This window comes from Rhineura floridana, chromosome 5 (genome assembly GCF_030035675.1).
Source record: "Rhineura floridana isolate rRhiFlo1 chromosome 5, rRhiFlo1.hap2, whole genome shotgun sequence".
Lineage (NCBI taxonomy): Eukaryota > Metazoa > Chordata > Lepidosauria > Squamata > Rhineuridae > Rhineura > Rhineura floridana.
The window spans coordinates 61,918,497-61,929,588 of NC_084484.1; the positions used below are offsets into that span (position 1 = coordinate 61,918,497).

The window sequence follows — 11,092 nt, forward strand, 5'->3', positions numbered from 1 at the left end:
AAAAAGCCTGCCTAAGGTAGCTTACAAAGGAAAATACAAAGCATAATTGAAGCAAAAAGAAAAAAAAACTTCAAAAATTTAAATTAAAAAAACCTTAACATTGCAAAAAAAAATTAAACTACATTCATGTTCCTACCAAAAGGCAAAGGTCAGTCCCCAAAAAGATGTCAGGGAGAGCAGAAGCAATTCCTCCTTATAAGGGTCCAGGCAGAGGCAAAGGGCAGGGCAGGTGGAAAAGCTCACCCCTCCCTTTTGGTCCCAACACAGTCTCTCCCCTGCAGCAATGCCTCCCAGTCAACAGCTCCTCCTTTAAAGGTCAAGGCAGAGGGGTGGGGCAGGGCAGTTTATAACTACTTTTAAACAAACTGGAAGGTGGTATTTGGATTTAAGTATTCCAATTCAGAAGACAAAACATTTTTCTATTAATTTAGTTACCTTAGACATATAGCATTGTGGCATATAGAGATATACAAACAAATACGCTGTTAAGAATACATTGGTGATCTACCAAATTATACCATCTTGTCCTTAGTAATAATGATGCCTGTTGGTGTAGCCATGAACCTATTGCCAATTTAGTGCACATGTTTTGGAGATGCCCTAAAGTTGTAAAATTTGGACAGGACTTGAAAACTTCAATTAATTCTACATTGTCTTCTCTTCTTCACCAAATCTCATTTCTAATACTTTGATCCTGGGATGCATTCCTATTCTTAGGGTATTCTCTCAACATCAGGTGTTTTGGATTCATAGAGCTGCTTCAGTAGCCAAGAGCATTATCTTGTAATAATGGAAATCTCCAAATGTTCCCTTCAGTGAAGCTCTGGGTTAGCAATATGCTGTAGGTTTGCACTAAGGAAGAAAAGTTACTTATAATCAGCAAGACACTCATCATAAGTTCATGGCTATATAGCATGGTTTTAGCTATCTTTTCAAGTAGCAGCTGTATATGTTACCAGAGTTCCTTTTTTGCTGCACATCTTTTTTACCTTTCTCCCATTTTCAGTTTTCTTCTATTTCTTCTTCCATAATTAACCGTTGCTTCTTTTTCATCCTTACTATAGCTGGCTACGTGTTCTGGTATCCTCCTAACTTAATGTTAATGTTTCTCTCCATTCTATTCTCTATTATGTGAGCTAGAGTAAGGAAGAGGGGAGGATGGATAGGTGGTCAGTACGCTGTTGACATTCAGCTGTATCTCTATTTTCCATTTGAAAGAGGTGAAGCTATTCAGGTGCTGAAATGGTGCCTGCAGGCAGTGAGAGGATGGATGGGAGAGGGGTCAATAAGGTGAAATTGTATCCTGACAAATGGAGGTACTGAGGATTGGTGGTTCCTGGGTCTGGGAATTCGATTCAAAACTTATTCTGGATGGGGTTGAGCTGCCCATAAAGGCGCAAATATGTAGTCTTGACTTACTCCTGTATTCCACATTGTTATTGGAGATAAAAGTAGCTGCAGTGCCATAGAATATCTACTGCCAGCTCTGGCTGGTTCACTAAGGGCTCATCCAGACGACTGTAAAATGTGTGACATGATCGCTTTGTGTTTTCATTATTTTTCAGTCATCCATATGACGCCGCGCACTTTTGCACATTTTCGTGTGGTTAAATCCACTCCTGCAATACCGCAAATCGTGCGATTTGCTTTTTTAAACAGGGAATCATCCGCTGTACCTTCAGGTGCTCAGATGCAATACCGCGGACTTTACAGCTGTGGGCGGTTGATGGGCGGTTCTTGGGCGGTTCCCCATATCCCTTCCCTCATTCTCAGCCAATCACCTATTTCCACTGTTGCACATGTGCACGAATGTCTGGGGAAAGCCCGGGAAAAAGGAAGCTATCAGAGCAATGGTGTGGTGTTGGGGGCCCCCGTGCAACTTCTACTGTGCAGATGCAAAAAAACGCATTTGTGCTCAGAAGCAGCAACAGCGGTTAATTTTTAGCCAGCCTGCAAAGTGGGCAGCCGCTCAGGGTGAGATCTGCAATTGTGGTTGTTTGTAAACTTTTTCAAGGGAGAAAATATTTATCTTTGCCTAACCTCCACCTCCCACCCCTCACCCCCCTATCAAATGCCCTTCTTGAACGTATTGGTCTTTGCTTCCAGGCATCCAGAGTCGAGGGGGGGGGAGAAGAAAAATAGAGGCTTTCCTCTTGGATTACAGACACTCACACACCCTTAGTCAATTTCGCTTTCCTGCCTGCAAAGCTACTCTCTTTGAGTCTTGTCAATTTCAACCACAGCCTGCAGGTTCTCAGCAGCCCAGCTGAGCTGAAAAGCATACAGTGGCTTTTGCAAAATATCCCAAATACAAGCAAAAAAACCCACAGGAATTATTGGCATATAAGTGGTTTGCTAGAGCATCTCAGCCACCCGCAACCATAGAGACTGGTGATCTACCTTCCTAGACATGACACATCATTACTTGCTGTTCTGGAGAAATAAGTGGAATTGCAATCATGTGTATCTCCAGAAACGTTAATATGCATAAAGGTAGAAAAGCATACAGTCGGTTTTGCGGAATATCGTAAATACAAACAAACAAAAATACAGGAATTATAGGCATATAAGTGGTTTGCATGTTTCTTTTGTCAGAGGGAACACCGCAAAGCCTGTGCTGGCTGCTTCCGCGCAGATTGACAGAGCAGCACGCGGGGCTATTTGCCCGCATTCCCTGCCTGAGCCAAGAGCGGCCACCCATGGGGGGGGGCTGTTTGCTTCCCTCAGGGGCAGCATTCCTACCGCCGAGCAGCATAACGGTCCGGGGCTGAACCCTGCATTGAATGAGCCCAAGGGTTACGGGGGGATTCGCCCGGCAATTACAAGCGCTGATCCCTTGCACTGCCCACAATCCCCCTGGATGGTCAGGGGCACCTGGAGACACACACCCCACCGGCGCTGCTCCAGAATGGTGAGCGACAAGGAACTCCATTACAGCCACTACTACCAAACCATCAGGAAATTCAAACTTTCGCGCTCGTATGTTCAAGCGCATGTGCCTTGTTGTGCTTCATTGCAAAGGGAGAGAGGAGCATACGTCATATTTTTGCGGACCAATTGGCTGATGGGGGGAGTGTTATGGGCGGAGCTGGGAAAAAGCGAGAAGAAGTACGGGTCCTCTCGCTACATGTGGGTGCAAAAAAAAGCAGGTTTTTTTATTGGGAAAGCGAACAAACAGGCAAAGTGAGGACTGTCAGATGATGAACCGGATATGGAAAACGTGGATTATCCCGCTCCGTTTGGATGAGCCCTAAATGTTCCTGAATAGGGAGAGCCTGTTCTAGTAACTTCCCTACTTGACTATTGTAATGAGCTCTGTGTGGGTCTTGGGGTTCCCTTGAAGACAGTTCAGAGACTGCAGTTGATGCAGAATGCTACCATCTACCTGAAAAAGCACCTCTCTCGATACCATTCTGCCCATGACTTGGGATTCACTTGGGATGCTCTATAAGTTGTGCCATGGGTAATGGAGGTCCATTTGACTGAAACTCTGAGTAAGCCCTTCTGGGCACTGGTACCCCGAGTTTGGAATTTTTCCCCCTTTGAGATCAAGTGACCTCCCATGCTCATTTGGTTTCAGTGCAGGTTAAAACATTTTTATTTTGCCTGGCCTTGGGGTGATAGGAGAGTATTATAGCTGTTTTATGTTCATATGTCAGAGGTAACTTTTTATTGGATGAAGTACTGTTTTTAAGAAGTTTTTAGTATTAATTTATACATGTGATTAATTTATTGTATATTGTAATATGTTCTAACCCACCTTGCAACTTTCAGGTGAAAGGGTGGGATAAAAATGCTGAAAATAAATCAAGAATGTGGACACCTTTGATGTTATTTGATTGTTTCTATTTTTAATGTGACCAATAGAACTAACCAGAATCATAACAGCACAGCAGCTTGCCTTGGAAAGTATAAGAAAGATGATTATATATGTTTGTCATGAGTACATAGCTACACCATGAGTCTGATTGGTCTAGATTTGCCAGATCTTGCATCTTAACCTAACCTTAACCCAACTTAACCCAACTATCCTCACTAAATTTATAGAAAAGACTTTGCTCAGATAACTGTGAACAGCTCTCCTGAGTCTTCAGTGCCAGGCTGTGTAAAAAGTCAGCCTTACCTGGTTGAAGCTAGCAAATGTAGAAGTGCCTTCTTTCCCAAATTAAGACTCTTTTGCTAAAGACAGACTCACTGGGGGAATGAAATGACACAGTGCATCTAAATTTTCCTAAATTTTCACCACTGCCAAAATTAGTGGCACCAAGTTATTGCAGTTTAGTGTATTGAGAAATTCTTGACTAATATATATGTTCTGTATGTTCACTCGGGTATAGATTGGGAAGCACATTCATCGTATAGACATAGGTGTGGTCTTCAAAGGATTCTAAGCAAGCTGTTCTTAGATACAGTAAATTAAACCAGCTACTAAGAATTGATTTTCAACTGCAAAGCAACCCTGCTTTTGCAAACCTTAATTGTGTTCAATTTTATATTGGTTATTGAATGTACCTCTCAGGCTGCATTTACTCAGAAATGAATGCATTAGTATTCTCAAGGCCACCTTTTAATTTCTTAAACCTGAAAAAGGAAGGAGACATCCAGAAGCATAATCTGATGTCTAATCACCATTTTGGATCAGTGGGGAGATTGAAACAGGACAGGGACCAGCAAATAACAAGGTACTATCTGGATCTTTTGATGATGCAGCTAGAGGAGTAACAAAAGCTTTGTCCAGGCTGCTGGACCCCACAATCATCAGCTGACTCGCACATAGTTAGGGTATTACTAACATGTAAAGAAACTTGAGAAGTATTGCAGAGAAGCTTGCAAGGCCAGGATTGCCACTTAAAGCTCCCTTTTGATCACCAGCAGATGTTCAGTATAATTCTGGACCAGAGCTTGGAAAAGTTACTTTTTTGAACTACAACTCCCATCAGCCACAGCCAACATGGCCACTGAATTGGGCTGATGGGAGTTGCAGTTCAAAAAAGTAACTTTTCCAAGCTCTGTTCTGGACACATTTTAGAGGAGAAAAACCTCAAGTGAATACAATTAGTATAGACCCATTCCAAATACTTTTCTCTACAACACCTTACTCTGTAATTCATCCCCAGAAACAGGCAATTCAAGAGAAAACGTTTGGAAACATTTCTGTTTGGAAATATGGAGGCACAATTTAACAATACAGATAAATTCCCTTTGAGCATCTGGAACTTCATAAAGTAGCATTTTACTGAACTGAAGTTTGCATCTGCAGCTTTATAACAGACAGATTAAAAAAAACCCAAGAATATGCAGCAATACTATTAACAATGCCTATAATGTAACTGAGAGTTAAATTATGTGCTGCCTATAAGTTAGTATAATAAAATAATTCTAGAAATTTGATTTATTTGAATACATTCAAATTTTAATCCTCTATCTTTAAGGTAGAGTTTAAATTTTAATAGACCAATTATGCAAAAGCTGATTCCAATGTCTAGGTTTAAATCAAATAAATTAGTATCATTACCACTACCAGGTTTAAAGAGGGTACCTGAAATGCTGTAATAATTACTAAGGTTAAAATTTAAAAATCACAGTATTTTCTTGGAATTACATGGCTTTGGTTATTTCCACATGGTTTCATTCTCTCCCTCTGAAACTATGGTCCCTGACGCCTATTACAGGCTTGGGGAACTCTCACTGCATCTCTTTCTACAATCCAATATGGTGGCTATCACAGCAGAATGGGCATGAAGAGCCTACACCCTGTATTGCATTCTCAGATTAACTTCTCTCACACCCAGCAACAGCATCTTAGATACTGAACTGTGTGATAGGCCATCTCCTAGCCATGACCGGCATGTTGCTATTTTCTGAAAAAATCCAGATCAATTGTATGCATAATAGGGTGTGCAAAAATTAAATGCCAGCCATTGTTTCTTTGAGAACATTACCATAAGCCCTGCTCTGTAGTGAGCCCATGGGCTCCAACCTGTGTGTCAAGAATCAGAACATATAACATAAAGATGATAGCCATTTACACAAGACATTTCAAGCCATATCTGTAACTGTGAGGGGATTCTTAGGATAATAAATTAACTGGGTACCAGACTAGACGGAATATATGTTGTGTGCCTGTCATGCTTGTATTGGTTACTTAAACTGTTTATTTTAAACATCCCATTCATCATGTGACATGGCCTAATAAATCAGAATCCTGCAATATTTCTAGATTCACTGATGAATATATGTGATCAAACACAAGGCATATGGAGATACAACCTTAAAAATATTTTTTTTCAATATAAGCACTTTGAGAAAGAGAGTTGTTTTCAACACAGAGCTAAGGCAATTGTTTCATTAGCACAACTGAATTTCTCTTTATGCAATGGAACCATCTCCCCCTCCCCCCCCTCCCCCCTCCCCCCTGTGCACCCTCTAAAATCTGTTCTGGGCATTTTCCCAACCCAGCAGATCTGGGGATGGCATGAGGCACAGAGAGGGGGCAAACCCCATTGTGCTAGCGCTAACCCTAACTTCTCCCACTCTGCAAATATTCTGGGGAGCAATGTAGGCAACATTTTCTCATATCCGATTGAAGCAGTAAATTTAGGCCACATAAAGCCAACTGAACTATGACTATGCCAATCGAAAAGAAATTCTGTTCCCGACTAATTTTCATGGAAGATCTCATTTACCAGAGGCTGGCTGTTTTCATCACATCCTGCTTAAGAATTTAGCAGGAGCAGCTAGTGTCACCCCTGAAAATCCTACCCTGATCCTGGAAGCATTCCATTCTTTCCCCAGCTAGGAAAAAAATAAAGTAGCTTTGAGCAGGACATTTGCAAGTATGAATTGATGTACTTAGGAAGGTGTCAGTACCCCTCCCACACAATACTTCTTTTCTAGTTCCAACTGCTTTCTTCCTCCAGAAACAACAGAGTCTTATGACACATTAAGAACTAACAAATTATGATGGACATGAAATGCAGAAAAGTACAGATGGTGGTATTTATTAACAGTGACTATTCACTTTCCTGAATTTCATTTCTTTCTGACCTCACTGTCTACAATCTCCCTCCCCCCCCCCCTGTTTACCTGCATCTGCAACTCAGGATAATATGCGATGCATCTGATGAAGTGAACTGTGGTCTATGAAAGCTTATACCATAATAAATTTGGTAGTCTTCAAGGTGCCATAAGATGCTTTGTTTTTCTTGCTGTAAGAGACTAACCCGGCTGCCCCTCTGGAAGTTCTTGTTTCAGAATTCCCATTATCTCAGCAAAATACAGGGTTGGGACCATGTGTCTGCTGGGATAACATCTAATTCTGCCCTGATTTGACAGTAACTGAGGGTACAGAACATCTGTTTTAACTTTGCATTTTATCTCAAAACAATTACTCTTGTGTGTTCCACTTCCTTGTTAATTTCATTTGGAGCTTCCTCTGCTATTTTCTGCCAACAACTCTTAAAGAAAACACTCTGAAAATATACACCAGCATTTCCTGAAGTTGAAAAACAGTAAACACCTACTCAAAATGAAGTGTATAAACTAGGTTAAGCTGTCACAGCCTTAGAATGCAGCCCTACAAATACTTACATTACTTGGAAATGAGACTGATTATAATCAATGCGCAATAACCAATATTGATCATACCCAGGGTACACATATTGATTTCAACAGATCTGCTCTGCATATGATCAACACTGGATATTGCCCATTAGAATGGGGAACTGTTTCTAATGTGATAACATGTAGGGGGACAGGAAGTGCAACTGTTTTGTGTTTCTTGTTTCTTATGTTCACCATCACATCCAAAAGGGTCCCTATCCCTAAGAAAACATGTCTAGGATCAGGGTGTTAAGTATAAAACAGCATTAAAAAGAGACCATGATTTATATTTTACCAAGGTAGATAAGTAAGTAATTAATAAGTAATGGAATACTATATTAAAAACCAGTGTCACATCTGAGGTCAGGAAATAAAAATGCCTGCCTCCTATATTATTTCAGACTGTTATATATCTCTAAAGAACTATACAAACACAAGTAACTTTTAATCTTAATAAACCTGAAACTCAAAATCATTCTGGGATACAGAAAAATCAGATTCAATAATAAATAACTGTAATGTCTTTAACATCTCAGTAACAATTCATATGCTCATTTTTAATCAAGCTGTTTCTTCTGCACACTTTTTAAGATGATATTTTCTAAACAACCGAACACTAAAACAGCATTTTATTCTAATCATAGTTGTATTACAAATACGGCATCTGTTGGGGCAAATAACTACAATATACACAACACATTCTAAACTTGATAAAGCATAACAACAACAAAATACTAAATATTTTATCCAGTTGTGTAATAGATTGTGTTACCGGAAGAATCTTAAAAAATGTTCCAGTTGCTGTATCTTTACTCTAATATGTTTATTCTTGAAAACATCATATACATTTTCTACTTAGATTACTTCCAAGTAGCAGAACACTCAACATGCTTATTTAAAAAAATCTGTATAAATAAGAGCCAAATTCCAATTAGGAAAATATGTTTATACTAACTTGGAAATTTTTATATATATTTGATATAGTTTGTATATGAAGTCTTCCAGATATCACTTTTTCTAAATGAAGTATTTCAACAAAATATATTTAGAACTGTAAAGCAAGATACATAGTGTTGTACATATGTCCTATTTGTTATTGGAAAGAAAGTTTTCCTGGCTGTTAGTGAGATCTCTCCCATAATGTGATTTAAAGTAAGAGATACATAGTGCAAAGCTATACATGTCTACTCAGAAGTAAGTCCCATTAACTTCATTTGGGTTTACTCCCAGGTAAGTGGGTACAGGATGCAGCCTAAGTTGTGCTACACCAAAAGAGTTTACCAGATAATTAAAGTGAAGTTAACTTAAAATGAACACAGCTCACTATGCTGGCAAGGCCACATGTTTGCTACTTTGTTCAATATATATGCACATATTATTTGAAATGTTACACACTATAGAATGGGTGACAAGAAGCAATGGGTTTTTAAATGGAACCAGGTCATGATTTAGTCAGTGCAATGCCTCTTTCACACACAATAAAAGCAGTACACTTTTAAAACTCTGATTAGGGTGACATCTGCAATCTCAACAAGCATTAGGAATAATAGATGCATCTGGGCAACCAGAAGTTCCCTTTCAGCACCTGAGACAGCACTTTAAATCTGGCTATATTCCCTTCAGCATGCAGTCTACTCTGCTGCCATCAACTGAACACCCACATTCAAGTGCTAACTGTGTATGGCACACCCATGCCAGCATTATTTCCTTTTGCTGCATTGCAAATTCTCAAATCAACAAGGGGCCCAGCAGTAAAGAGTAACATCATAAAACATCTTTAAGGAGGCACAATATATAAAAGGGGAGAGCTAGGGTCCCCTCTGGCAAAAAATACCCATGATTAATAACTGTTTCAGGCACACGTCAGAACTTTCAACCCAGGTGAAGGACGTAAGGTTGGTACCCTACTAAAGCTTTCATCTCCAGGTCTCTGCTCTCCTGGTGAAAGGGCCTCATCTTCCACATCGCTCCCCTCCCCCCATGACACATCCCAGCACCTCCCCCATTACACTGCCTCTGGAGTTCATGACCAAACCCAAGATTCAGAACCATTCAACAAGCCTTACATTCATAATAGCAAGACCCCCAACCATGCCCACACTGAAGTCACCAGAGACCTACTCACCATGTTGACTTCAGACACCATGTCGATACTGGCAATATCTATGTTCATCCCGACATTCACTGGGGGGCCTAATGAAGAACATGAGGTGGAATCACTTGGGCACACAGTTGCTAGCAGCATGGTTTTTCCCCCCTCTCAAGACAACCCCCCCTCCAAAACACACACACACAGACCTACACAGGACGGTCCTCACCTCCAAAATCCGGTCTGAGGCGAATGTCGTAGCCTTTCAACAATTTGTCCACCGTTTCTTTCACGAAGGACATGTTCCCATGATCGCTCACACTGTGGAAAAGGAGGAGTTTGAGGGGGAAATTGGAAAGGGGGGGGAGAAATGGGTGAGGGGATAAGGAAAGTCCGAAAAGAACGTGGAGGATTTTTTTTTTTTTAGTGAAGTGGCGATATGGGAAAGAGATGCAAATCAACAACAATAAAAAGGAAGGAAGGAAGGAAGGAAGCTCAAGAAGCGTCCGAGGAGTAAGGCAGGGGCAAGGCAGGGAACGAGGTCGAGAGGGGGGCAGTAAAGCTCTGGTCAGTTTTGGTTCCTCAGCAAGACGCAGCTCTCGCTTCCTGTGTCCCCTCCCCTCCCCTCCGGGCGCCGCTCCTACCTCTGGGCGCAACAGACCACGGCCACCAGGACGGGAGCGGAGAAGATGCCGAAGATCCTGGCTCCTCCAAAGCCCCACATCCCTCCGCTCCGGGCTCCCTCGCCGCTGCCGCCGCCACAGCAGCAGCAGCAGCAGCAGCTGCCGCCGTGCGCGGTTCCGGCTACCCGAGAGCCGCTGAGGAAGAGGCGGAGGCGACAGTCCCCTTCCCTTTCCTCCGACTCTTCCCCCCTCCCCTCCCCTCCCCCCCAACACAGGAGGCTGTGGCGAAGCTCGTCAAGCGAGAGACTGAGGGCAGTTCTGCCCCCACTCCTCGCCTCCGTCCTGACCCCCCCCACACACACGCGCACACTAGAGGAGGAGCCCGCCCGGTCGCCTGCCTGCCTCGCCCAGAGAGGGAACGCTCCCCGCCGCGCTTGGGCTCGGACTTGGCGCTCAGGACACTGGCGAGCTGCGGCCGTGGCGCTCCGACGGGCGCCGCCTCCTCCTTCTCCCCCGACGAGATGCTGCTTGGCTCTGGACAGCGTCCATGCCACGGAGGCGCCCCAGAGCCTTTACGCCCGGACGCCTTTGGCCAGGCTACAGCCACCCTTGTAGGAACCAGTAGCCTCCCCTTCCTTTCTTTCTTCCTTCTCTACGCCTCTACTGCTGCCTCCACCGAGGCTGCTGCTGGCTACGGTGCCAATTCCGTGTGCGCATTCAGCGCGAGCAGGGCGGGGTGGGGGGGAGCACTGCTCGCCAAGGTGTAGGACAAACGGCA

The 11,092-nt window shown here is 42.6% G+C and overlaps 1 protein-coding gene across 1 annotated transcript in view; it reads right to left on the reverse strand.

Moving 5' to 3' along the window:
- Positions 1 to 10,493, reverse strand: part of GABRB3 (gamma-aminobutyric acid type A receptor subunit beta3) — a 136,705-nt gene extending 126,212 nt beyond the window's left edge. Inside the window, exons 1-3 of the mRNA XM_061629413.1 lie at positions 10,336 to 10,493; positions 9,921 to 10,012; positions 9,728 to 9,795 (exon numbers count right to left, since the gene is read on the reverse strand). Coding sequence (XP_061485397.1) covers positions 9,728 to 9,795; positions 9,921 to 10,012; positions 10,336 to 10,415 — 240 coding nt within the window. The 5' untranslated portion in view covers positions 10,416 to 10,493. The remainder of the gene's footprint in view (positions 1 to 9,727; positions 9,796 to 9,920; positions 10,013 to 10,335) is intronic.
- Between the last annotated feature and the right edge of the window lie 599 nt (positions 10,494 to 11,092).